The 27349-nt window shown below is 36.3% G+C and overlaps 9 protein-coding genes across 9 annotated transcripts; 4 read left to right on the top strand and 5 right to left on the bottom strand.

The window, feature by feature from the left end:
- Positions 1 to 38: 38 nt before the first annotated feature.
- On the bottom strand, positions 39 to 2832 carry FDP41_006749 (uncharacterized protein; the record flags this gene model as incomplete). The annotated part of the gene is made up of 4 exons (XM_044710417.1): positions 39 to 723; positions 772 to 1620; positions 1671 to 2535; positions 2586 to 2832. The coding sequence occupies 4 exons, from the start codon at positions 2830 to 2832 to the stop codon at positions 39 to 41; spliced, it is 2646 nt and encodes an 881-aa protein (XP_044558852.1).
- A 116-nt stretch (positions 2833 to 2948) lies between these two features.
- FDP41_006748 (uncharacterized protein) lies at positions 2949 to 6041 on the bottom strand (the record flags this gene model as incomplete). The annotated part of the gene is made up of 1 exon (XM_044710416.1): positions 2949 to 6041. The coding sequence occupies one exon, from the start codon at positions 6039 to 6041 to the stop codon at positions 2949 to 2951; it is 3093 nt and encodes a 1030-aa protein (XP_044558851.1).
- A 149-nt stretch (positions 6042 to 6190) lies between these two features.
- Positions 6191 to 6980, bottom strand: FDP41_006747 (uncharacterized protein; the record flags this gene model as incomplete). The annotated part of the gene is made up of 3 exons (XM_044710415.1): positions 6191 to 6478; positions 6521 to 6607; positions 6657 to 6980. The coding sequence occupies 3 exons, from the start codon at positions 6978 to 6980 to the stop codon at positions 6191 to 6193; spliced, it is 699 nt and encodes a 232-aa protein (XP_044558850.1).
- A 283-nt stretch (positions 6981 to 7263) lies between these two features.
- Positions 7264 to 11174, bottom strand: FDP41_006746 (uncharacterized protein; the record flags this gene model as incomplete). Its single annotated transcript, XM_044710414.1, has 6 exons — positions 7264 to 7424; positions 7495 to 7763; positions 7878 to 8886; positions 9050 to 9158; positions 9264 to 10882; positions 11027 to 11174. 6 exons carry the CDS (start codon positions 11172 to 11174, stop codon positions 7264 to 7266), a joined length of 3315 nt encoding a protein of 1104 aa, XP_044558849.1.
- A 162-nt stretch (positions 11175 to 11336) lies between these two features.
- Positions 11337 to 12221, top strand: FDP41_006745 (uncharacterized protein; the record flags this gene model as incomplete). The annotated part of the gene is made up of 1 exon (XM_044710413.1): positions 11337 to 12221. One exon carries the CDS (start codon positions 11337 to 11339, stop codon positions 12219 to 12221), a length of 885 nt encoding a protein of 294 aa, XP_044558848.1.
- Positions 12222 to 12627: 406 nt separating this feature from the next.
- Positions 12628 to 13467, top strand: FDP41_006744 (uncharacterized protein; the record flags this gene model as incomplete). The annotated part of the gene is made up of 1 exon (XM_044710412.1): positions 12628 to 13467. The coding sequence occupies one exon, from the start codon at positions 12628 to 12630 to the stop codon at positions 13465 to 13467; it is 840 nt and encodes a 279-aa protein (XP_044558847.1).
- Positions 13468 to 14707: 1240 nt separating this feature from the next.
- On the top strand, positions 14708 to 15610 carry FDP41_006743 (uncharacterized protein; the record flags this gene model as incomplete). Its single annotated transcript, XM_044710411.1, has 1 exon — positions 14708 to 15610. The coding sequence occupies one exon, from the start codon at positions 14708 to 14710 to the stop codon at positions 15608 to 15610; it is 903 nt and encodes a 300-aa protein (XP_044558846.1).
- An 817-nt stretch (positions 15611 to 16427) lies between these two features.
- On the bottom strand, positions 16428 to 18125 carry FDP41_006742 (uncharacterized protein; the record flags this gene model as incomplete). Its single annotated transcript, XM_044710410.1, has 1 exon — positions 16428 to 18125. The coding sequence occupies one exon, from the start codon at positions 18123 to 18125 to the stop codon at positions 16428 to 16430; it is 1698 nt and encodes a 565-aa protein (XP_044558845.1).
- Positions 18126 to 18672: 547 nt separating this feature from the next.
- FDP41_006741 (uncharacterized protein) lies at positions 18673 to 27270 on the top strand (the record flags this gene model as incomplete). The annotated part of the gene is made up of 1 exon (XM_044710409.1): positions 18673 to 27270. The coding sequence occupies one exon, from the start codon at positions 18673 to 18675 to the stop codon at positions 27268 to 27270; it is 8598 nt and encodes a 2865-aa protein (XP_044558844.1).
- Positions 27271 to 27349: the final 79 nt, after the last annotated feature.

The following is a 27349-nucleotide window of genomic DNA, read 5'->3' as shown; positions in this document are numbered from 1 at the left end:
ACATGATTCATCACCGCAGCACTTTCTTCGTTGTTCTTTTATTTCAAGGCCTCTCGCACTTGATCGAGTAATTGAGATAATTCATTAAACTCTTCAGAATTCTTAAATATTTCTTGTGATCGTTTGGTTACTGATTTGAGGATATCCTCAGCCATAGAAAGATATTGAACTTCCTTATCTTCTTGATTGTGTTCCTTGAACCATGTAGCGACACGAACTTGCAATTTCACGAGTTCGGCCACAGAGAAAGCGACCAACTCAAATTTAGATTTTTCTCTTTCCCATCCAGTCATTTGCAAACTTCTGCATAATCGTTGCCTCTTGTCAACAGCTTGTTCCAAATATTTGATCTTGTCTTCGCTCGAATCATCTTTAATGGAATTGGCCAAAATTTCATAGAATCCAGCGTAAGCTTTCCAAACATGAGGATCCAATGAAATTCTATCAGTGATCTTCTCGAACATTCTCAATAATTCTTCTTTCAAATGTTCTCCATGAGGTATTGGTGACTTTTCCAATAAGATCTTGAAAACCCTCAAAAACAAGAAGAAGACATCAGTGTCAAGTTTTTTGTCTTCTTTGATATCGACCAATCTTTTTACTGCTGTAATGGCATAATCAAATTCATTGGCCTCAATGGAAATATAAAGGAAATTTTGCCATATTTTCCAGCTGTCGTATGCCAATCGAGCTGCTTCTTTCATTGCTACGAATGCACTCTTTCTATAAAAGGTTCATTATTGAACATGGATATTTCTCACAATAACTTACTTTTGACCTTGATGTAAACGAACATTGGCTAAATTACTCCACGATTCAGCATCATCTGGATTTTGTTGAGTCACTTTCGAATAGGCCGTTTGGGCCTTGTCCCACTTTTCACATCTCATACAACAAAAACCATAAATAAACCAAGCATTTGTGTGTAAAGCAGAAAGTGCAAGAGATTCCTCGAATTCAGGAATGGCTTTTTCATGTTCCTGTTTTTCAGTATAATAAAATCCGAGGGCACGTTTGGCTCTTGCAAATCTCTTTTCTGAGACATCCCATGCTTTCATATACATGTCCACACAGGTTGGATATTGCGAGAGAATTTGCTCTTCACCTTCCACATGATATTCTTTACGAAGTTTTTCAGAACGTTTCAAATCTCCAAGCATACACCACAAGAGAGGATTATCTGGCTCTTCTAATAACTTTTCAATAACAACTTTCTTTGCTCTATTTTCTTGATCGAGAGATACAAGAGTTTTCATAATTTCTTCAAACATTCCATATTTTCTGAAAATGACAAGAGCACTTTCAAGAAGACTTGATCTCGAATAAATAAATGCCAATTCTCTTTGCAAATCAAATATTGGAGGATATCCAAGACAATAAAAGTATTTGAGACGAACAGAAACAGGTGGTTCAGTATCTTTCAAATGAGAGACTAGCTTTTCAAATTGTTCAATACTTCGAACCAAGTGATTAATTTTATCACTCTCTATTCTAGCTCTCAACCACAATGCTGTTGATTGAACCAGCCAACTTTGTGGGTGCTCAATGACTCTGAGAATATAAGGCATCATTTCTTCTTTAGTAAGGCCATACTCTGGATTTGTGTTCTTAATGTCCATACTGATGACATTTTAAGAAAACAGATTTTCTCATTACTTATCAATACTTACCACTTGGCAAGAATGATCACTTGATCAATCACTCTCAGAGCAGATTTTGATAAATCTTGTTCATTTTCAGCTACATCGATGGATGGTTTTTCAAGCAAGTGAGAATCCTCATAGTGTTGTATAACCTCTGGAAGCGTTGATTCTTCCTGTGTGTTGGCATTGGTGTCAATTGTTCTACTTTTTGCTTCTAACACAAGTTGTGAGGTTTTAAACGATTGATATTTAGTTTTCACACCAAGTTTTCCTGTCACATTAAGATAGAGACCAGTAACAAGCTTTGCCTTCTCAAAACTTTGTTGAGCAAACTTTTGTCTATTAAAGTGATAATCTACTAATCCCTTCTCCACATAATATCTTGCAATCAATTCATCATCTTCGACATTAAAATTCTCAGTTGGGAATTTTGAATCCAAAATTTCAAAGCTTTTCGTAATTGCATTTAACAAAGTTTCAGTTGAAAAAGTCATCAACTTTTGATGAATGATATTAACTCTAATTCTCCACCATTCATGACTCTCCACATTCTTAATCAAGTTGTTATCCAAAAAACATTTAGCAACAAGTAAATAATGTGGAATTGTTGTCATTGTAAAAGCAGTCTCTCCGTTAATAGAAAGTTTTGAAATGGCATACTTTTGAATGTACTTGGCAATATTATGTGTTGACTCCACTTGTAAATATTCACTTGTTGAATCATTGAGCATCGGAAGAGAGAATGTCTTGTCAAAATTGAATGTAGGACCCACAAAGTTGTGTTGAACAAATGTGTTTAAATAAATAATGCCATAGAGTAAAAGGAGCATTGAATTTTGTGGAGCCTGTTGTGCAAATTCCGATATGGTTGTCTCCAAATTATGATAACATTCTATCAAATATTTGAATATATTGTATCATTCATCGTTGTTTCATACATACCATCCAACAAGGATTGAATAGTTTTATAATCCTCTTGAGTACCCTCAAGGCTAGATAGAGATGCAAATATCGAAGAGAAAGTTCTTTGATAGGATGCACTATGAATGGGCATCAAATTTCCTTTCAAAATACTTGACACCAAGTGATGTATTTCTTCATCGTGATGACCGTTTTCATTGTTGAGACGATATTTCTCAAATGCAGCTTCATCGGAGAGAATGAGAAAGCGTTCTAGTGGTGGCAACATTTTTTTCTTCTTCACTTTTAAAATTGAGCTTCAAATAGAGAGTATTTGTGCGTGCGCTACTGAATGGGAGCTGTGTTGACTCTCTCTGTGAATCACAATTTTCAAATTTTAATAATTTACATTTGGGAGTGTTTGTTAGATACGAGTTGTTTCAAGCTTCGTAGCTCACTCGAAAGCTTAGTGTTTGTGGAGAGCCTTACTGAATTGTTTTCAACTTGTTCTGATCGTAGCTTGATTTTGTCCAATTGTTTTTCGAGCTTTTGAATTTGCTCATCCTTGTATTTGATGAGCTTGTCAATCTTTTCAGTGTCAATAGATAAAGAGCCGCCTGAAGTGGAGGACTGATCTCCATTATATTGAGCAATTTGTTTGAGAAGATATGTTATCTTCTGTTCGTTCTCCTTCTGTAATTTCAGGTGTCTTCGCTCAAAAACCAATTCAGTCAATCGAATATGATTTTGGAGATTTTCAATCATCTTATCACGTTCTTTTAAGGCCAAATCGAACTCCATAATCTTTTGTTTCTTTGATTTCTCGTCCTCTTTGAGCTCAATCACTTTTTCAAAGTACTGTTTCAAGAGTACTTTGGCCTCTGCCAAAGAGTGGATATCGTTGAAATGAGACAACGAAAGAGAGGAGTGGCTTTCCTCGACCCTGAGTCTGTTTTGAACTTGTTCTATCGTTTCGTTTTTAAATTCAATTTCGGCATCTAGAACCTCTGTTCTCTCATTAATTTCCTGAAGCTCTTCATCTTCTTTCTTAATTTGATCTTTTGCTTTTTGCTCTAATTTCTCTCGTTGTCGTAACATCTTTTCTCGCCTTTGATGTAAGGTTTCAATTTGTAGTTGCAAATCATTGATTATTTTAGCTTCAGTTTTCAAGCAATTATTACTATTAGACGTTCTTTTGCTCTTCAAAATTGTTTCCTTCTCTACAATTTCTCTCTCCACTTCTTGCAGTTGTTTAAGGATGTCAACCATAGATTCTTGCATATGTTGATTCTTTCGTATTTTCCTCATTTCAATATCTTGCTTGGCTGACAACATTCTCTCTTTTTCTTGTATTATTGCTTCTCTTCTTGCCAACTCCTGCTCCAGAGTTTCTATTGCCTCTTTTTTAGTCATGTATTTCTCAATTTCTTTGTCCAACCATTCTTTTTGTTTATCAATATCGGCTGAAATAGATTTGCTTTTTGAAACTCGAGATAGTTGATACCTATTAAGCCTCAATTGTTGGTTGACTTTCTGAACCTCTTCTGACTTGCGTTCCAAGATTTCTTTTTGTCTCTGATTTTCAATCTCTAGCTCACGTATTCTCTTTTGACTTGCTTCACCTTGTTTCTTTAATGCTGATATTTGCTTTAGTTGGGCATTATATATTTGGTTTTGTTTCTCTGTTTCTTCTTTGATCTTATTTTTAAGAAATTCTTGTTGTGTTTTCATCTTTGTTATCTCTGTCTGCAAATCATTAACTTTTCGATCACTTTGATACTTTAGCTTCATTAACCTCTCGTTTTCGGTCGCCTTTTTCCTGAGATCAGATAATTGCATATTTTGTTTGTTCAGTCGTTCTTCATAGTCAAGCTGAATTCTGCGTTTTTCTTCTTCCTTTTTACCTCTCTCCATGTCAGCTGTCTCAAGTGCATTCATCAATTTTTCTAACTCTTGTTGAGTGGCTACTACAGAATTCTCCATCTCTATTATCTTCTTCTCATATTGCTCTTTCAGAACAATGGACTCATGCTCGCTCTTTAACAAGTCCTTAATGAGCTCTTCTTTCAGTTTTATCATCACAGTAAGATCTTTTAAACTTTGCTCCAGCTTTCGTTGCTTTCTTAAATACATTTTCTGCTGATCTTGCATTTGTTTTTCAACCATGGACTTTTCAAGTTCAATTTGGCTTTGCTGATTGTACATTAAAGTTTTTTCTTTTTCTAGATTTTTGATTTCATCTTCCAACTTGCCAAGCTCTCCGTCCAACTGTCCATCTGTTTGTGTGGCATCCTGTTTGGCCTCTTGACTTTCAGGTATTTTCGGTGCACTTGTGGTAGGTAATGGAGGAACGGTAGTAACACCTAATTCTTCTGGGAGACTTTGAATATATTCTTCGAGCTGAGCTACTCGTTTCATCTCAGTATCAAGATCTTGTTTCAGTGCTTGGACATTCTTTTTAAGAACCCAATTTGTTTTAGACAGCCTCTTAATCTCTCGCATCTTCTCTGTAAATATTTTTTCGTCACGCTTTAGATCGTCCTTAGCATCTTTCAACTCTTTCATAAGAGACTCTATTATCTTATTCTTTTCTTCAATATCGTGGTTCTCGACAACCACTTGCTCAATATTTGGTAATCGAGGTGAATATCCTTGGGGCTTGTCTTTTCTCTCTGCGCTGACATTTACATCATAATTGGCAACATCTTCCAATACTTTGATGATCTCCGTTATTTTCTCTTTTGGAATGTCAAGGGTGCTCCAAGGAACTTTAAAAAGCACTCGCAAAACCTCTCTAACACGCTGACGGAAACTTTGTATCTTATGTAAGTACATATCTCTTTCTGCTTCGATGTTGAGGATATTTTCACTTAGTTCCGTAATTTTTGAATTGCTTGAAGAAAGTTGTTCTCGAAGAAGTTTTGTCTCATCCTTGTGATCTGGCACGTTTGCAAGTTGAAGTAAGTTGCTCGAAGAAGGCGTTTTCTTTTGAATCTCCAAAAGAAATCGTTGGTTGTCTTCAAATTTTAACAATTCCTCAAGAGAGTCCGAATATTGGACACCCTCAGAGGACATTTTCTGTTGGAGAAGAGCCAACTTTAACGCATGTATTTCATTTCTGAGCTGATCTATTTGCATGGAATGAGGATCAATGTTAACCACTGGTTTGTTCTTGATATTTCTTGCTCGATTGGCATATTTAAGTGTATTCAATGTCTCTTCAAAATTGGAATCTGCTGGAGAAATACATGCTAACATTACAGTTCGACTATTTCCTCCTAAGCTATCCTGTAACAGTCTTGTTAATTTAGAATCTCGATAAGGGACGTGCGTAGTGTGTGCTCTTTTTTTCTCGTCTCCCAGTGCACTAATAACGTTTCCTAGAGCAAGCAATCCACAATTAATTTGGACAGCTTCTTTAAATCTAACACCAACAGCCCCGGTTCTTTTTGTCCTTTCACTACCCGCTAAATCAACGAGATGAAATTTCGCCGTCATAAATTGCCCTGATGTTGCTTCCCCTTCATTTCCGTTTTTCAATCTTTGCTCAAGAATTATTGTAAAAATTGAATGCGATCTACTGGATACCTCATTCATCAATGTGCTGCCTACGGTTCTATATAAGCTTCCAGTCTCTAAACAACCAATCATGTCATCGTATGATTGGACAGATTCTCCTTAATTCCTACAAGTAAAATTCCTTTTTTTTCATCCTCTCTGATCTGAATTAATTTTGTTGACGTTGATGGAGCTAACAGATCTTTTATCGTTTCATTGTAAATCTCAAGAAAGGAAACACGCACTGCAAAATCCGCATCCGAACGTTGTTTTATAATTTCAAAAATGTTCTGTATTACTCTCGGTATAACTCCTATTTCTTCATCTAGTAAATTTGTTGAGTTAGCTGTACCCATAGTGTAAGTTTTTCCTGAGCCCTAGTTGACAATTTAGAAAAATTATTTCTTAAGAAAACCTACAGTTTGCCCATAGGCTAGAACTGTCGCATTGTAGCCCTGAAATAATCCTTCCACTAAATTTTTAACGCTGACATCATATATTTGTTGCTAAATAAAGTTTGCATTTAATTGAAATACGCCCGTCATTTCTACTCACCTGTTGCGACTGCTGCCCAAAGACATAATCGAAAGCAAATGTTCGATCTCGTCCAACAACGATTTGATTATTTACAGGATCCGTTGTTACGCATTCTCTACTCTTCTCCAGTTTTTCCTTCGGAAGCATGGGCCTCACTCGTACTCCAACCTTCACTGATGACGAGTCCGATGATGATGGAGGTGTGGGAGGTTGTGTATTTCCATTAGTATTAAAAATGTTTGGGCTTGATTGTTGTGATGATGATCCCTCCGATGTATTATTAGTATTCAACAAGGCTTGTTGTGGTTGGTTGCACGAATGGACAGATTCGTTTTGACTCATTTTTTCTTTTAACTTTTACAAATGGCGGGAAAAAGATCAATCCTTAATATCAATCCCTTAATAATGTACACACGCTGTTCGGACTTTCTTGAACATCAACCTTTCATTATTATTTGCTTCCAGGTGTTGCAATCATCTGGAGTGAACAAGACTGCAATTAATCATTTCAAGATGATAAGGAAGCACACGTGTAATGACATGACCAAGCAGAATTCTTTTCGTCGTTATAATTTTTATTTACACTTCTAGTGTACAGAATGTTTTAAATACAAATTATTGTACATTAGTCTTTGTGTTGATCCGCAACATGTTTGATAATTCTGTAAAACGTGTTATCCATAATTGGCTTTAACGAATCTAGATCAATTGCGGTAGTGATGTGAACTCGGATATCTTTTCTATTCGTTTGCTCCATAAACTTGTTTACAATGAAATCAATGTTTCCTGTGTTGTGAAAGTGGAATTAAAATACAATGTTATGAGCAAATGCACTCAAAACTATCCTCTTACTTACGTTTGATGAAGGATTGACCAAATTCAAACCAATACTTGTAGACTCCTTTCAAAAATATTCTACTGTTTGTTCGTGTGATGTCATTTGTGATTTGTGAGTCTTCGCCAGTTGCTCTTGAGGTAGATAATTTCCAGTCAGCTGAATTAATTTTGTCCAATACTTGTTGTGCATAATTCTCTTGTTGAATATAGAGCGCATATTTAGAAATGACAATATTTTCATCAATGTCTGATTGATACCTGAGACATAAACTTCTCCAAACAAGGTCGCTATAAAAGTGTTCATGTTCAATAGGAACATGCAAATGGTGACACCGAAAGGTGCATGAAATAAATGACGGTCAAATTTTTTTCTAAAATGTGAAATAATAAATCTCAACATACCTGGTGGCAATCTTGTAAAATTCATAACTCACTTCGCTGAGAGCACATAATTCACGAGCTTCCAAAAACATGCATACATAAATCAAGGCATCTTTTGGAAGATCTGGAATTTTGTGAATATCCACTTCTTCACAATATGTCCATTCTGCGTCGTCATCTAAAACATCATTCTCAGTATCATCGTCACAATCTGCTCCAATATTGTTGCTGGTAAGTTGTTGCATTCCTCGAACGTGCACATTGGAGTAGGTCTGACTCATTATTTGTCTTAATAAATTATCATCTGAGAGTCTTTTTGCATTTCTATTCATGGTACTCAGTGAGCTACAAGATGCCTTACTTTCTTCTTCAATAGCTTGGTCGAGAATGGAAAGAGTTCTTGGAGTTTCATCCTTCTTCTTTTTTCTCTTTTGTGGAGATATCACATTTTGCCGTGAATTTGAAGCTGGTTGCACATGATGAATATTCGACTCATCCATCTCTCTTCTGGATCGAGGTGTTAAAAAACCAAACAGTGAAGGTTTCTTTTTGTTTTGAGCAAGAGCCTTCTTCAAAAGCTTTTTCTCTTCTTTTGAAATTAAATCATCAAAAATGTTCTTTTCTTCCTTTTGAGAGAGAACAAAATCATCTGCATCAACAACATCATCATCATTTCCATTTCGTATCTCATAGGAGAGAGATCTTTTGTTTCTTCGAGGTTCAGAGGAATTTTCCATGAATTTATCAAAAGATAAATCCTCTGATTCTTCTTCGAGTTGTTTCTTATGATTTCTCAGTCGCTCCTGAATAAAGTTACTAGCAAATTGATAAAATGGATTATTGGCATTCAATTTCAAGTCGTCTGGAACCTCTTTTCCAAAAGCGATGGATAAATCATATTTTTGAAGTTTTTCTAAGAATACATCATACTTGTTGAATATTAAAAATACAGGCACATCGGCAAAATAGGTTGAATTTACAATTTCATTAAATACAAGAAGACTTTCCAGCATTCGATTGGATCTTCTGTCTATGATTATGTAATGTATATATTATCATCAAAATCATGTGGTGAAGTTTGTATTAACAAGTCATCACAAACCCATCAAACCCATTGATCCATGGTAACAAAAACACACATGTTACAATAATACATCAATATGAGAATAAGAATTGCTTCTCAACACACATACCTTCATAGAGAACTTGATTAAATTCAGAAAGTGCAACGACAAAAAAGACTGCACTAACATCGTCAAAGCTGTGGATCCATTTTCTTCTCTCACTTCGTTGTGAGCCCATCTTTCAAATGATTTCACAGCAAAAGTGAAGTTCAGAATTCATGTTGAAGTGCAATGATGAGGAAATCATTTGATTCATTCACACAAGAGTAGCAATACTACTTACCAAAACTACTTTGATAGGTTTGTGCATGATATAAGTTTTTGATCCCTCCTCTGAATCTTTAACAATCTTGTGTTCAATAATGGGTTCCATATTCTGAGGTAAAATATCGTCTAAATCGAGAGTAAACTTTGTGTCTTGAAATCGATCTTGTATCGTGTAGGAAACAATATAATCTTTCTTTTTCTTTTCAAAACTTGAATATCCATCAATACTCGTTGAACCATCAAACGATTGATTGGCATGTAGCATTTCTGAAGAATGATTGGATCTCTCAACATCCAATCGAACTTTTTCATTTTCACAATTATAATAATAATAGGAAGTTTTTTTCTTAATCTTGATCGGAAAATGAAGCATGGTTTCAACAATTCCTGTTGTGCGTACTCTCACTCTCAAAATGTCACCCATGGTGGGAACATAATTTGGATCTGTAATTCTATCTAATGAAGTGAACCAATATCGAGCACTTTCCATATGTTCAAAACACAACTCGTGACCTCTGTTGTAAGTTTCCACAATTTGAGGCACTTCATTCCACAAATATTTAATTTTCTCTGCCACTGGTTTGGTCAAGTGCCAATCAGGAGTCATGGAGGATACGCTATCCATGATGGTGTCAAGGCAATCCAATAAATAGTAATCATTAATGGTATCTAATTGCTCGTATAGAATATTTCTGAAATGATTAATACTTCCATCCACCAAAGAGTACATGGCCAAAATGACATTTCTATGGATGACACTCACGTACTCACGACGGACTTCTGGACTTTTAAAACTTGTGGTAAAGTCTTCTCTCAAATCAATACTATCTTTCAAGGACTCTTCATAGATAATACAAGAATTATTAAAATTTGATAAATCTGATGCAGAAGAAGAAGAAGAGGCTTGAGTATTGAATCCACTTGTGCCCAATGTCGTATTGAAAGAAGAAGAGTGATCAAAACTGAGATTGGCTGCTCTTGGAGATTTGGGTGGAAGAATGGATGATGAATTTCCTCGATCAAACGATGCCGATGAAGGAAAGTTGCTAAAGCTTGAGCTTGCCATGTGGCTTGAAGAGGAACCAGAATAGGAGGATGGTATGAATGATGTTGGTGGATGACCCATCATCATGTGTGATTGTTGTGGTGAAAGCAATGATGATGATTGATAGGATTGTTGCTGTTGCTGTTGTGGTGTTACAGTAATCATGGTTGCTGATGTCATGGATAGAGAGGACCATGAAGCTACATTTGTATGCTGCAGGCTTCCAATCGAGAGGTGGCTATTGCTTGGCAAGGAAGATGCCATCATCATCGTACCTCCTCCCGCAGTCGTTAGGGGTGAAGACGTATTGCTACTACTATTCACGACTCCATTGTTGGTCGTTGATGATGAAGAAGAGGTGAGAGTTGTTGTGGTTGTTCCTCTCTCTCCGACTAGGCTCAGAGTCGTTCCTGGGCTTGAATGACTAAAATTATTCGTATTGAAGGATGAAACAGGAGAAGTAGAAGAAGGAGTCGTGGAAGAGATTCCGGAATTCATTGCCGAAGAGTTGTTAGGCGTGGTGGGAGCAATGAATTTTCGCTTTGGAGGATACCAATACTTGAGAGCTTTGAACATGGTTGATTTTCCTCCTAAATGAGATCCATCCATCGGTTTGTATTATAATCATGAATGACAATCATCACCACCATCCAAATTATTATAATAAAACATCACACAATGTATTTCCATATTTGAAAAATTCGATTTTCTCTTCAATAATGATGTCTCCTTACCTTCTCCTGTTCCCAGCAACACTATTTTTGTGGGCTTCTTGACAGCCTCTAGTGGATCATTGGGTGCTGAGTTGTGCTGGTTGACTCTTGCCGATAAATTTGGGTAAAGCAAAGCAGCATTTTGTTGATGTGACAGTTTGACACCCATTTTTTTAAAAGTGAGCACTGGATCAAGAAATCATTCTCATCTTTGTGGGCAACTCCTTCTTGAGTCAACAACACTCGCTGGTAACAACAAAAACATATGAAATTTGAGATGAAGCAATATTGAACCACCTCATATGAGTGAATGGAAGAGTCTGACAAAAAAATGCAGCATCACGACATGTCGGCTCCATCCAAAAAGCCACAATACACACTTGCTGTAGTTGGTTTTCGAAAGTGTGGCAAAACCGCCTTGATGAGGAGGTTGTTGTTTGGGCTGAGCGATCATGATGAATTCTTTCGCAAAGAATTAAAAAATATCAACAATCCAAACCAGTGCACTACTGTTGGAGATCAATGGGAGAAATTACAAACTAGTCTCGAAAACAAGAATGGACTCTTCATTTCCATCTTAGCTTTGAAGAAATTGTGTAGCACTACATCAAATACTCCAAACTTTGATCCGTTCTATCGATTTCCGAAATTAATGAATGACCGTTGGAATAGTGATTTACTTTTGAATTTATTTGATATGCCTTCTTTCAAAGGAGGATTTCAGAAAACGGTGATGAAGGGTTTATCATTATCGGATGGAGTGATATTTATGATTGATTGCGGAATGTTGGCAAATTATTGGAAAACACGTCACTGTTCCAAGAAAAACTTGGACGACATTTGGAATAGAATAGTTACAGAGTCACTCCATTTCGTTTATGCATATGGAAATATGAACGATCTCATTGTTGTACTCAACAAGATGGATCTCGTTTCATATTCCCAAGAGTTTTTTATATTTGTAGAAAGACGAATTTATTCAACTTTGCAAGAAAAGTGCTGTTCTTTTGGTATGATTCGTTCAATTTCCATAATACCAATATCAATTTTGGATGAAGAAAATATTGAAAATACATCTAATATAATGAAAGAGTGGAAATCAATGAACTTACTACAATGTGTTAGGAATTTAAAATCTCCAGCATGGAAACCATATGCTCCTCTTCGAATGATTCATCACCGAACATATTCATGTATGGTCTTGGCACAGTTGTAACAGGAAAGGTGTTATATGGCTCTCTACCTGTTAACCTCGAGTTTTATTGTTTCAATGAAAAAGGCATAGACTATCAATGCAGGTCTTGGTTCCTTTACAAAAGTTGAAGTGAAAGCCATTACTTTCAAATCTACAGTTTCTATATTTTCTCTCGAAAGAAAGCTGCTTGGTTATGGCATGGTGGTGAAATCGAAATTCATTTCTCTGCAACCTTATTTAAAATTAGAACACATTGGCATTTCCAACAAATCTATCAATGCACACAGGCATGGATGTCGGAGCTCTATTCTTTTCTGATTGTGTGTATTGATAGATTCGTTGGAAATGCCAATGTTTGATGTTGTTGGAGGAGTTTTATTCCTGGGCAATCACGTTGTTTGATTACCAAACGCAGTGTAAAAAAATTATGAATTCCCTTCGTGCACACCAAAAGCATTCATCACCACCAAGATCGAAGAAGAACAACAACAACATTTGGCATTCCATTGAAACACCTCTTCACATGACACCATCTTGCAGCAGTAATAGTAATAGAAAACCGATGATGAACACCTTCTCAACATCCCCTTCTTTGACATTCCAGCAACCTCAAAATTTTTACATGTTCAGTTGTTTTCAAGAAGATGAAACAGTGTGTCGCACCAACCATGAGAATGAACACCACCACAGCATGCTGGATAAGCTTTTGAATTGTTTAGTGGTACAGGCGCCTTTTTATCTTCAATGCAACAGCAGCGAGTCAGGAGGAGGAGGAGGAATTCGACACACCCAACAACATGTTGTTGTTGTAGATTCTCACTCCACTGTCGCACAACATGATGTAGAGTCAGCACCAAGCACTGAGGAAAACAACTCCCATCGAGTTCTATCATCATCTTCTTCACAGCATGCGACTATGAGTGTATTAACACCTCCGCCATCATGGCTACAACATGCATCATTACTTGAGAACATCAGACAAGATCCTTTGCAACATGTGAAGGATTTGCAACACACACATCTCTCTAGACTTCTCACGTATATTCATAACAAGAAAGAAACATTCACATGTTTGAAATTTGATATATTCTCAGCACCAAATGCTCAACATAAAGAGAGAATTAACAAAGCAATGAGTGCTGTCTATGTGGTTTCAGGAATACTATACTTTCCAAAAAAGGAATACATTCGGTGGAGTTTAAAAGCCATGTTGGACGCTCTCAGAACACGAAAGAGTTATCGAGAAGAAATTCGATTTGGATTTTAGTGAAAAATCAATTTTATTATACAACATGTGATGCAAAGAAAGTGAATTTTCCAAATTGCGACAACATGCTCGAGTTGAATACAGATGATACTGTTTCTTTGAGGAGGGAAGAAACATTAAATGGATTTTCAAGAAAGGTTGTTTCTCCTACAAGTGCTGTGTTCCAATTTAAACATTCCTCATTTCAAAGATATCATCCTAATACACCTCTTCCTAGTCTACAGATTGAAAAAACGATATTAATTTGTAAGAAATTGACAAAACCCACTTCTACTATAAATAAGAAAGGAAAAGAACATGATATTTGGTTTGTGCCGGATAAGACATCATCACCACTTACTGGAATTATGCATGCTGCAGATTTTGATGAATGAGTCACTTTCGAAAGATACGATTCGGTACCTAGAATCGAATTAATATAATGACAGGAGAATAAGTGTCAAGAAAATCAACGAGCGGACAGAATTGATCCGTTCAAATGAATTGAACGAAAAGCGCTCTCATCCATACTAAGTTTAAAATTGTGTTTGAAAATAATTACATTGAGGAAATTTAAATAGATCTGATTTTGGGATTGGATTGACTGAAAGTTCAAAAGTAATCGCTGTCCAATCCATCGATCATGGTTAATTAAATTACCTCATTGACATTTTCAAATGACAGACTGGTGGATTGAAAGTCCATTAACAATAGCAAGTTTTCGTAAAAGAATTTGATTAGTGTTGTAAAATTCTTCTTCTTATGGAAACTGGGAATACATGAACTACTTTCAATGTGGGGGTCTGATTCGTGTGCAGGTTGTTGTTGTGGTTCCACATGATGATCATCCTCCTGTGATGAAGATCTAGCTCTGGTGAATTTAATGTTTCATTCCTTTTCACTTTTGGTACATTCTCATCCACTCAAATTGTCAACACTCGAAAACTCTCCTCGATTGAAGTTGATCTTTTCACTGCCTCTGTTTCTCAAGGAGCAGACAAAATGGAAGTGACAAGATTTTTGAGTGAATGGGAATAATTGCGCCTTTATTTCATGTTGAGTTTGTGCTCATCAACCGATCATGATGATTTATATTTGTATATTCTTTTTGAATGTCAATAAATTCTATTGCTGAATGAATACTTTTTTGCTGAAAAAAAGTTTGGACCCTGCATGGTACTGATGGGAATTCCAAAATTTAAAAATTCATAAACTTGGACCTCTCATCCAGAAAGTAATCTTGTTGCATTGGAAAAATTAAATGAATTACTCCCCTCTCTCCTCTTCTTCAAACTCACCATCTTCTCCAATATTTCCTTCCAGCATTCCATCGATTGAATTTCTTTCATCACCGACCAACACTTCACCCATAGATTCTTTTTCTAACTTTGAAAGCTTTACATGGCCAAATCAAGAGGTTCAGAATGAACATCATCTTCAAGTCCCTTCGTCCTCCTCTGAGACTCTGAAACCATCTCAGGAAGAACCTGTAGAGTCATTACTTTGGCTTCAAAACACCTATTTCTTAACAAAACTTTTTGAAAAATCCAATGCATTGGTCAAGAAAAGAAAACACACACACTTCTCACGTCTCGTTACCTATCTTCGAAACAAGGATTTTAAATACTCCTCTCTGGATGTTGATCTCTTTACTGCTCCCAATGATCCTTTAAGTGAAAAACTCGAAAAAGCAACACAGGCCATCTATTTGCTCTCTGTTCATTTTGAATTCCCACAACACGTCGAATACATTCGATTTAGTTTGAAATCAATAATGGATGCAGTTCCAATGCTACAACATCTTCCAAGAGGCAAATCCATATGGGTGAAAATTAAGAATCAATTCTACTACACCACCTGTGATGCTAAGGAGGATCGTTTTCCAAAATGTGACAATATTATTGAATTGAATCAAGATGATACTATATCAAGCAAAAAATTGGATAATTTGAATGGTCTTAAAGCTGTGTCACCCACTGGAGCTGTATTGGAGTTTTCTTTGGAAAAGTTTCAATTCTATCATCCGAATACGAGCTTACCATGTGATCGTCTTCATTCAAGAATTGAGCTGGTTTGTGAGAGACGGAATAAACCAAACACCAAGAAAAAAATTGATGTATGGAGTGAAAGGACTGACACTTCATTTTCAATCTTGAATCAATAAAGATCAAGCTGAGCGAATAACTCATCCTTTACAAAAAAATGTCTCCAAAGTCCAGAATTGGAACATGGGATAATTTGCTTCCAACTTTTTAAACTTGTTAAACAAGCGTCCTATGAACGCGTGCTATCGAAGGCTTTAGTGGCAACTTTGGAAGGAAAGAGTCAAAATGAAGAAACTGAAAGAAGGCAGGACGAAGAAGATCGTCCTCTCCATGTTGCTCAAACTCTTTCTCATTTAGGTTCAAGAATTCATGAAAGGATGATCCGATATGTACAATATTCCATGTTTTATGGTGTACCCATTTCAGATCAAATGTCATCAACCATCGAATTCATGTGCTCTTTTCTCAGAACGAAGTCATCATGGCATGCATCTATGCTTGTTTTATTTTGCATGATTGTGAATTGAGTGTGGTGGATAGTGATTCCATTTTGAAGATTGTTAAGGCAGCAAACATCCAAGTTCCTTCAATTTATGCCGAATTGATTGCCAAGTACGATTGAAACGGATATTGGAACTTTCAGCTTTTGATTTCTCTCATCATGATGCTACTGCTATCTCTGCAAGTTCTGCTCCTGCCAGTGCACCACAACGTTTGCGTGAAGTGCAAGAGTATGGACCAGCGAGCGATGAGGAGCATGTATTTTATGGTCCAGGTCTTTTTGACTAGATAGTGAAAAGTTTATTGAGCTCAAAGTATTTGATCAAAGAGTAAATTCGATACCTCTTGTTATCTGAGCGTTTGATGCATATTCATATACGAGATCTCAACCAATATTTGTTTGTCAATTTCAATGAATCCAACTTGCAAACACAATTACAACCCTGGAAGACTCGAAGATGAGGAACCAAAACCTAAGCCAGGAAGAGAGGACGAGGTGGAGCCAAGACCTGGCAAAATACCTGATGTGAATAAATCTGATGTTGTTGTTGCATGATCACTGATATGAGTTTCTTCTTTGTGAACTTGCTGTTGTGTTTTTTGTTGATTACCCATGCTCTGAAGTAATTGCTGAGCATCAGCAGGAAGTTCATGAACATTATACTTGTCATCCATTTTGTCACCAGGTCTATTTCTGACCCAAAATTTTGTGGAATAGTCATTACTACCAGAGCACAAAACATGTCCAAAAGGGTGCCATGCTAAATCCCATACAGCATTGGCATGTGCATCCTTAATTTTTGCTTGAGGTGATTTGTTACCAACAACCCAGAACATTATATTTCCATCGTAGGATCCACTGCTAAATAAATTTTCGTGATAAGGATGCCATGCTAGACATGTGACTTCTCTGTTGTGACCCTTAAATGTCTGAAATTCCTTCAAATATCTGATATCATACAACTTGATAAGTTGATCTTTTGAGCAACTTAACACCCAGTTTCCGTTCATATTCCACTTGATATTAAAAATTGTATTTTTGTGTCCATAGAGTGTGGCAACGTTTTTTCCTGAACGAGCATCCCACAGTTTGACCAAATAATCTTTGGCTCCACTTGCTATTAAACTGTTCCTTGGATGCCAATCACAACATCTTACGTCACTACTGTGACCACTTAGCGTTTTTTCTACAGCTGCTCTTTCAAAATCCCAGACTTTTACAGTACCATCATCTGAACAACTACAAAACTTAGAGTCTGAGGGAGCGAATCCCAAATCTCTGATACATTCCTCATGTCCTTTAATCGTTTTCACTCCGTTCATGTTTGGTTGCCAATATTTTATCACTCCACTGTTGTCAGCACTTGCCATGAACGTATCATTGTGATTCCAAACCATTGCTCTGATTGCGACATCATGAGCTTGTTGAATAGTTTCAAAGTTAAAAGCCATTCCATTCCAAAGTGTAAATTCTCCCGTGGATGCTCCTGTTAATAATCTTCTTCCATCTGGCGTCCAACACACTACATGGATTGGACATTTCATCTTGTTTATACTTGCGTGCTCGAACTTGGTAGCGATACATGTTGTTGGATTTTGTCTAATTGATGATGGTGGAAGTAAATTAATTTCATATGCAGGATTCGGAGGAATGTATTGAAAATCGTGTTTAGATCTTTCATAAAGTCTTGTTCTCATCAATTGAATAACAGTTGGATTGTAATCAATGAATTGTCTATCAATGGCTTTTCTCATACGTTTACCATCAAACACCATCTTACTTTGGGGTTGCTGTATAAAGTTTGGCATGATCGGGCCCTCATCAGTATTATTAGCTTGTCCCACAGGAAATGATGTCATTTGTTGTTGTTGATTATGATGATGATGATAGTTTTTATCTCCTAGAGAAGGATTTTGAGCCAAAGCTGCAGCAATCCCTCCTTGAGGTTGTTGAGTTGAACCATCTTGTTGTTGTTTCGGAATACGTGGTCCTCTACCCATCATTCCTGAATTTCTGTTCTGATTATTCGGATTGTGTTGTTGTTGTTGTTGTTGATACGGATGGTGATGATTGCCTCTGTTATTGGGCGGCGTGTGCATTTGCTTGCCTGTTTGTTGTGGTGGTGGATTCATTTTTTAATTCAGTTGTATTGAGGCACCGAAGGGCCAATAAACAATATTTAATTTTTTAATTCAGTTGGTTTTTTGTTGAACAGGTCAAGAGTTGAAATTATCTTTCGTAATGTTTTTTTCACAATGATCATAGAGTCAGTTGTTGATTTACCTTCAACAAGTTTCAAAAAGTGTTTTTGTCATATATTCGATCGAGATTTGTTGGAGCAAAGTAGGAACCATCGTATTTCAAATGGCTTGAAAGATGAGAGAGGTCAAAAAAACATCATCCAAACTTTAGCTGAAAACGAATCGAACTCGTTCTTGAAATTATTGTCAATTCAAAAAATCAAGAAAGCGCAAAGAATTTTCGTTCTTCTCTCGCACACACACGTGCACGGTTTAACGGTGTGGTCCTGGTCAAAGGTGGGTGGTGACAAATATTGTCCTAGTACCAATTTCCAATTTCATCATCATCATCAAAAAAACCTTTCCCATTCTCATCACTATCAGCACGCACCCGTCTCCCATCCATTTCGTCAGCAGTTGTGTTGAAAATATCCAAAAAATGATCAGAAACAACCACTCGAGCCTCCATCGAATGTCATCTTCTCCCATTCCAGCTACATCTTCAACGCCGCTCTCGACGGCATCTCTTCCATCCGATATCCTTACGAATGGAGTAGGTCCATTTTCTCCAACAAACAATGATAATGGCAGTACGACCTCTCCGAGTACTTTGGTTGGTGGAGAGGAACAAGAAGATAGAAAATTTAAAAGACTCTCCTATGTGATGACAGATGACAACCAAACAACATCTCAAATGGAGGATTATGATGTGGACCCATTACAAACTATGGAACAAAACATCACTAGTTTACACACAATTATTGACAAATTATCAATACTTTTCAAACCACTCCAACCATCATCACCCAATGACATGAGTTCAAGTAGCAATAATCTTCTCCTGATGTCATCATCGTCATCATCATCATTGAACAACAATTCATTTTATGGCTCCAACACAACAACACTTTCTATTACTAAAGTTGAGCCACAATTTGGTTTACTTCAATCACGTACCAAAGTCACTATTTATTTCAATTCTCCAATTTTCACCAACATTCCTTCTACTATTACTACTAATCAACTCAAACCAGAAGAAAGATTTAAAATTGTATTTGGAAAACAACTCATCGAACCAACTATTAACCTTTCAGAACAAACTCTTTCATTTTTCACTCCTCCAATTTCCAATTTGGTTGCTGCAACATCATCTCCAACAACCTCTTCAATCTTGAATACTATTGCGAATAACAGCCACGAGATTAAGGTCTTGGACTTGTCCAATTGTCAATTTATCACTTCGAATCCAACACTCACATTTACGTTTCTGACAGATCCAAAAGAGGAAGTACTGACAGATTTGGAAAAGGTAAAAACACTCTACAATGAAAAAGGAGTGTCATGGTTGCATGAGAAAACATATCCAAAAGGCCAAACAGTGGTACATGTTGCTTTCAAACTTGCTCAATTTGAAGTTGTGAAATATCTTGTCACACAATCCGATCAAATCGATTGTCTCGATCAAAAAGATGACAATGGACAAACACCTCTCGATGTGGCCATGGCTGCTAAAAATTATTATTTCATGACACAAATTGTTGAATGGTTGAAAACCATTGTGAAACAAAAAATTCAAATGCAACAAATGCAATACAACACGACCAATCAAGCAGCCATTATGATGAATGATCAACAAAAAGAACCCAATTCGCCACAAATTGCAACCACCATCTCCACTCCAACCAAAAAACTTGTTTCTCCTCTCTCTATTAGTCATATCTCCAATAATGAAACGAATGAATTTTCCTCCACTCCAATCAACGCCATAGAACCACCCATGACTCCTTCTCGATCTTCTCGAGCTGCTCTAATAACTACTACTCGTGAATTTGATGGTGGTCCAACTTCAAGCTCAGTACCCACCACTCTTTCTCCACTCTCATCAAGAATGAGCAGTCATAATGAATGGAGTGAGGATGGTATGAGTGGTGGCCAGAGTGGTGGTGGTGGTGGTGGCCAGAGTGGAAGTGTTCACAGTAGTGGTAGTGGCATGAGTGTTGCCAATAATGGAACTTTAATGAAACACCGGAGTGGTCACAAACGATTATTTACATCCTCCTCCTCCTCCTCCTCAGGGGTTCCTCTCAAAGCGGTGAATCAACCATCACCATCACTTGTGATGACAACACCAATCAGTAATGCATCAGCGGATGAAGATGTGTCGAGCTCGACCGATGAAGAATCCGATGCAGTCTATACTGCTGGTACTCCCATACGTTCAGTTGCAACGTTGGAAGAACGAGAAGAAGAAGCCATTGCCAATCTCATTGTGAAATATCGATTGGATCAATATAGTGAAATTTATACAAACATGTCGAATAGAGATGATATTTTAGTTCAGAAAATCACTAAAAAGTTGGAAATGAAAGATGATTGGGGTGACAATGCCACAAAAAAGAGAAAAGAAACCATGCTTGTCCCTCTCACAAGAGAACGATCATTTTTAGAAGAAGTTCAATTAGAGAGAAGAGCCAATCCTTTTAAACCAAGTATTTACTACGATGAAGAAGTCGATGATGGTTACACAGAGAGTACTCTCTTGTTGTCTCAATTTTTTGAAGATAGTGCTAAAAATCTTCCTTTCCATGTGTTGAGTACCATTCAGACCATGTCTTCTGATTTTATTATTGTGACATTTAAAACACTCTTGGATCACAAATCTAAAGAATTAGTATTCAATGTGGATGATTTGAAACCAATCACTTATGAAATGGATGTGAGTGATCGAATTCGAAAAAAGACAGAGGATAGAAAAAAGCTCAGTGCCACCTCACCCTCACCCTCATCAACAACTTCATCATTGGACGAGTTGGATGTCTCTCTAGTCATTCCAGAAAAACAAAAAATCCTACCCATGGAAGGTTTACAAGATTCTGAGTTTTTGTTGGCCACCTTTGAAGATGTATTTCCATGTGAAGATCAACAAAAAGTGACCAAAAGCAATGATGATACCAAACTACTCTACTCGGATTTTGAATGGGAGTCTTCACATATTGACCCTACTTCACAATACTTGTTTGAATTGAAAGGTTTTGAACTCGATGTCAACAAAAAGTTCGAAGTTCCTCTCGAAGAAGCCTATTTCATCACAGTCTCTCTGTATACCTACACCGACAAGGCCTATAAGAAAATTTCAGAGGATGTTGAATTTAAAATTGAAACTCATCCAAAGGAAGAAGACACCATTACAAAAGTGAAGGCCATGTTCTCTGTTCAAAAAACGATGGAATCCAAAGTTGTAGTTCTCATCAAATTTTATAGAAAGTTCAGAGGAGAATTAACGGAAACTCTGAATGATTTCTACACACAAAAAGCAGAAAAAGTCAAACAAGGAGATGTGAAAAAGTTTTTGACGAGGAATGAAAAATTCTCAACCTTCCCAGGCATTGCCAATACAACTTCCATCTTTGCATGGACAGCCATTCACTTACATGAATGTCTCAGAAAGACAGAAGTCCATTTAACCGATTGTCTCTATGTGTTACCATTGAAATGTCGATCAGGAGATGCTACTTTATTGGATAATTATTTAGATGTTTACACCAATGTGGAGGATCGAGATGACAAACCACTCATGAAAAAATCACTTTATGGAAAAATGTCATTTGTGTTGAAGGAGTTACCAAATGTTCCACCAATTCCTCGACACTATCATCCAAATTCACATGAATTAGTGATCAAATTAGATTCCAAACATTTAAGAGTTCAACACATTCCAAATTTGGAAAATAGTTTAATGACAAAACTTTTACCACTCTCGAGTGAAATGATTGTTTATCCTAAAGAGTTGAATTTAGTGAGAAAAGACTACAAGAACATTGTGGTTCGAGTCTCATTCTGTAATGAGAAAGAAAAACACAAACCATTCCATGTGTTTTATTCCAAGTTTTCAAGAAATCCAGCGAATCGAGTCTCTCATCGACAAACCTCTGTCTGTGTTGGAAATCGACAACCTGAATTCAGTGAAGAATTCAAATGTATTTTACCATGTACATTGAGTGGTCAACATATTTTCTATTTTGAATTTTTAAATATTCTTCATAAGGAATCATTGATTTTAAAGAATCATCGTGAAGATGTTCAACGTATTGGTTATGCGACTCTGAGAGTATTGTCTGATCCCAAGATGAATAGCACTGAAACTGTTTTGGATATTTACACAGAACGAAAGGAAGGAAATGTGATCAAGACTGAAAAATTGGAAGGATCTTTCACGGTTCAATTGTACTCGAGAAGTATTGCCTTTCCAACCGATGAAAATCTTTCGAACTTTTTCCTATTTTTGGACAATTTTCAGAGAAAGAATACGGCAAAAGGAGCTCGAAAAGAACGAGATTTCTTTGAAGAGCTGACCAATCGAGAGTTACTTTCCATCTTGCCAGGACTCAGTAAGGTTCAACAAATGGCATTTGCTCCTGTGATTCTCAATCAACTCTTTCTCTTGTACTTTGATATGAGTGATGAAGATCTTCAAAATTCCATCTTTTGTACCATCATTGATATGGTCGATAAGTATAGAACGGAACATCGAACCATTGTTCCTGGATGGATCAAATTCCAATTCACAAGTGTCTTTCCAGAAACCATGATGACCAAATTACCCATGATTGCTACTTCGGTCAAGTCTATTTTAGAAAAACCCGAATACGATAGCAAGGTGATTAAGAATGTGGCTTGTTTGTTCTCCATCTTGTTAAAAGCCATGGTGGTTCATTTGGATTATGTGAAAAACAAGTGTCAAGATACCAACTATGATTTTGATGATCATTTCTATGCAACCATTAATACCATTACCACCAAATCGTTTCGAGGACTTTTGAGGAGAAACATTCTCACCACTCGTCCAGTGACAATTATCAATACGACTGTGATTTATGCTCAATTTTTGAAAATTCTCTTTACCATTATTGACAAACCCTATGTGATGAAATTGATTGCTTCTTTTGTTGAACTTTTACCTCTCATTATTCCAAATGAAAATGAAATGGATAAGAAGAGTAAGAATACCATTTTAGAATGTGTGGCCAATCTTCAAGTTCTTACCTATAAGGAAGTATTTTCCTATGACAATTATCTTCAATTATTTATTCCAGAATCGGTTGAAAACATTTTGAAACAAGAAACACTGCCAGTTTTAGATGGCACTCATTTCTTATTCAGTTCCTTTGTGGATGTCATTCTCAAAAATATCACAAGTCCAATCAAAGAAATTAGAAACAACACGTCTCTCATTTGGAGAGAATTTCTTGTCAAGTTGCTCATTCTATCGAAAAGTCCACTCTTTGAAGATGCTACAGAAATTGATGACCGAATTCATTTAATGACTTTTGAATTTGTTGAAAAGTTTCTCACTGTTCTTCAAGATTGGAGAACGGAAGTGGACAAGAGTGTGAATTCAAACAAGATGAAAATGAATGACTGCAAAAAACGAAAGATTATGATTCAACAACAATTGGCTGCAAAGAAAGAATCTCAAAGATCAGCAAAAGAAAATTCTCTTGCAAACTTTCAAGTCGATACACTCAACAAGGAAATTCAAATTCTCGAAACAAATTACAAACAATTTGATAGCATGATCAACAAGACAAAAGAAGAATTGAAGAAAGACATGAAAGAGTCTTTTAAAGAGAAGAGACAACTTGTTGCTTGTATTTTCCACATTTTGAAAAATGTTGATCAGAGATATTTACAACGATGGATCAAAGAATCCATTTCATCCAAAAGAATTCAATTTTTACAATTAATGCAATTAATGTTACAATCATTCGAATATCAAAGTGAGGAATACTTTAAGGTCTTTTATGAACATTATTACAATACTCAAGTCAAAGTCAAAGCAAAAGAAGAAAACAAATCGAGTGGTGAATATCCTTCTTCCATGATTGCCAATGCGAATAGTCCAAATCATACTTTGAACAAGTCCTTGACTCCCACTACCATTAGTAGTAGTAGTAGTAGTACTGGTGGCAACCATGTTGGTGGTAATAGTAGTCATGGTAATAGTACTGGTAGTAGTAGTAATGGTAGTGGTGGTAATACTGGTAGTGTTGTAAACATCAATTCAAGCAACCAACAACAACAACAACAAGCATGGTCCATGACTTCGAGCCATTCCACTCCCACTGCTGCTGCTTCTGCAACAACCAATAGCACCTCAAACACCTCATCAGCAACAACAACAACAACAACCACCACCACCACCAATAACACTTCAAACACTCCTCATGAAACTCCTCAAGAAATGATTGCAGGTGAAATTGAAGAAATTCCATCACCAAAAACTGCAACTTCTGAACTTGTGAAAGCAGGTCATTCACTTCAAAAGAAAAAGAACAATAAGGGATTTTTATCTCGACTTGTTCCAGGAGCAGCAAGATTTGTGAGTTCCGATCAAAATCTGAGAGAAGATGTCAAAGAACTTCGTTCTTATCACTCCAAGTCAAAACTTTTGGAATCATCGGACAAGACCAAATCAGTGAAATTGGAAACAAGTGCCACCAATTATGTTAAAAAGTGTGTCATTATTGAACAGAATTGGTCCAGAGAAGTTTCCAATTATGTCTTTGAGTTACTTGTCTTTTATGTGGAATACATTTTGAATAATTCCTCAGTTGAACAATTGAATGTTCAAATATTGGATTCTGCCAACTTGTTAGACCATATTGTCAAAATCTTTTTGAGCTTTTTGAGAATTAATCAACCTGAAGATGTTTTGATCAATGTTCTAATTTATCTCAAAAGCTTCTTTGCAACGAGTTATCGATCTATTTTTGATGAAGAAATTAATGCACAATATCCAACACTATTCTGTGAATGTTTAATGATGCATTGCAATTCTCCATTGGTTGAAGTGAGACAACACGCCACTGCTTGTCTGTACTTGTTGATTCGATACATGTACATGATTAATTATAATACGATTTTGAAACCACAAGTTCTCACCACATTGGCACTTTCCAAAACACTACAAAAATTTGTATCTTCTATTGTGAATATTGATTATTTGAAGAGTGCCATTGATGCCATTGGAAAGTATGCGTATTTGGATCCTAATCCTCCATCCTCATCACAACATTTACAACATTTACAAAATTTAACAGTGAAACCAAGTCAAAACCATGGCATTGACAATGGAAATAACAATGGAAATAATAATACCATTGCCAATGACAACAATGCCATTGACAACACGAGTTTCAATCATCATGATAGTATTCATCATCGTAGTAGTAATAGTAATGATAGTAATATCAAAGGATTACTATTACGACCATCTGCTTCTTCGGAAGGAGTCCAATTGAATTCCATCTATTCCAATCTCTCAAATATTGAACACGAAGTGAAATTGAGATCCACCGTTCAAGACAAGACTGAAGAATCAAGTTTTGCTGAAGAAGTGAATTCACAAGTCTGTAAAAAACTTTTATCTCTTCTTCAGGACACTACGAGTGTGAAAACAACTCTTGCTCTCGAAGACATTCACAAAACCGAAGATTTATTCTTGAGAATTTCACATGTCTATACACGTATTCCAGAATTGAGATTTGTTTGGTTGAATCAACTTGCTGCCAATCACATCAAACATGGTCAATATTTAGAGGCCAGTCAATGCTATTTGACTATACTTTCATTGGTGTTTGATCATTTAGAATCGACAAAATCTCCAATTCTGAATGGAATTCCATCTCAAAACTTGGCTGCCATTTCTCCACTCAAGAGATTGAAACATCAAGTAGTGGCTGGAACTACTACTACTAGTACTAGTATTCATAACAACAATGGCAAATCCATCAATTCATTAATGACGATGGGTGATTGTTTCATTTCCAATCAAGCCATTGAATTCACAGAACATGGAATTATGACTTTATTGACCAAGGCCATTGAAGCTTTAGAATTGGCAGAATTCTTTGAGACTTGTATTGTCTTGGAAAAATTGGCCATTCCATTCTTGGAGAGAGTCAATGATTGGGAACGATTGGCCAATACTTATCATCATTTACAAGACTTATGTGATCGATTGAAAAAACCAGATCGATTAGAACCCTACTATTACAAAGTAGAATTGGTGAACTTTCCAGCCGATAAGGCACAACCCAGTCACATTTACAAAATGCCAAAACTCTTTAAATTATTCAAAATGAACAAATGGGTTCAAGAGAAATTTGGTTCACCTTTCATGAATGACACGATTGAAGTTGTGAGTGGTGCCAAAAAGGTTGATATTGATCCCAATAAGAAGTATATTTTCCTCACTCCTGTGAAACCTCTCACGAAGGAAATTAAACAACCGGTCATTGGAAATCAAAAAATTTCCAAATACGAAGGAAGTGTGAACAAGTTTTACTATGAATCTGCTTATGGAAAGAAAACAGAACTCGTCACTGAAGCCTATAAAAAGAAGGTGATTATTACTTGTGTGGATTCTTTCCCATCCATGAAGACACGATTAATGATTGAAGCAGAGAAGGAAATTATTTTAACACCTATTGAATCAGCCATTGATAATATTGATTCACAAATTTCTAAATTGAGAGATGCTTTACAAATTCCTGGTCAAGATGAAGATATTGATATTTCACAAATTACGATTGGAACAAATATTGATCTTCAAAACTTGCAACTCGTTCTTCAAGGTTCAATCAAAGCCACTGTTCAGGGAGGTCCTGCCAGTATTGTTGAAGGTTTTTTAAAGATGGATCAGAGACCATTGTATCCCATTGATCACATTATTACATTGAATCGAAAATGTCACATTTTCTTGAGATTGTGTGAAGAAGCTGTCAAAGTGGAAAATCAAATGATTGATAAGGCAACAGAAAGAGCATTCCATCAAGAAATGGAGAAGGCTCTCATAGAAACTCAACACTTATTCGCACAACATTTAACTCCTATTGATTATGAAAGATTTTATACTCAAACTCCAAATCATCAAAATTACAATAATGAAGGAGATGAAAATGGTGATGTGGAAACTGGAATTAGAAACTTACGTCTAGGTTTAGGAGAAGAACATATGGATGATGATTTGTTGTAATTGGTGATGATCCTTTTTTGGTCATGATTGGAAATTTTTAAAATGTTTAATGCAGTTCAGGTGTTCACTCAATGAAATC

This window comes from Naegleria fowleri (assembly GCF_008403515.1).
Source record: "Naegleria fowleri strain ATCC 30894 chromosome Unknown tig53, whole genome shotgun sequence".
In the NCBI taxonomy this organism is placed as follows: domain Eukaryota; phylum Heterolobosea; class Eutetramitea; order Acrasida; family Naegleriidae; genus Naegleria; species Naegleria fowleri.
This window is presented reverse-complemented; position numbering and strand designations above follow the sequence as displayed.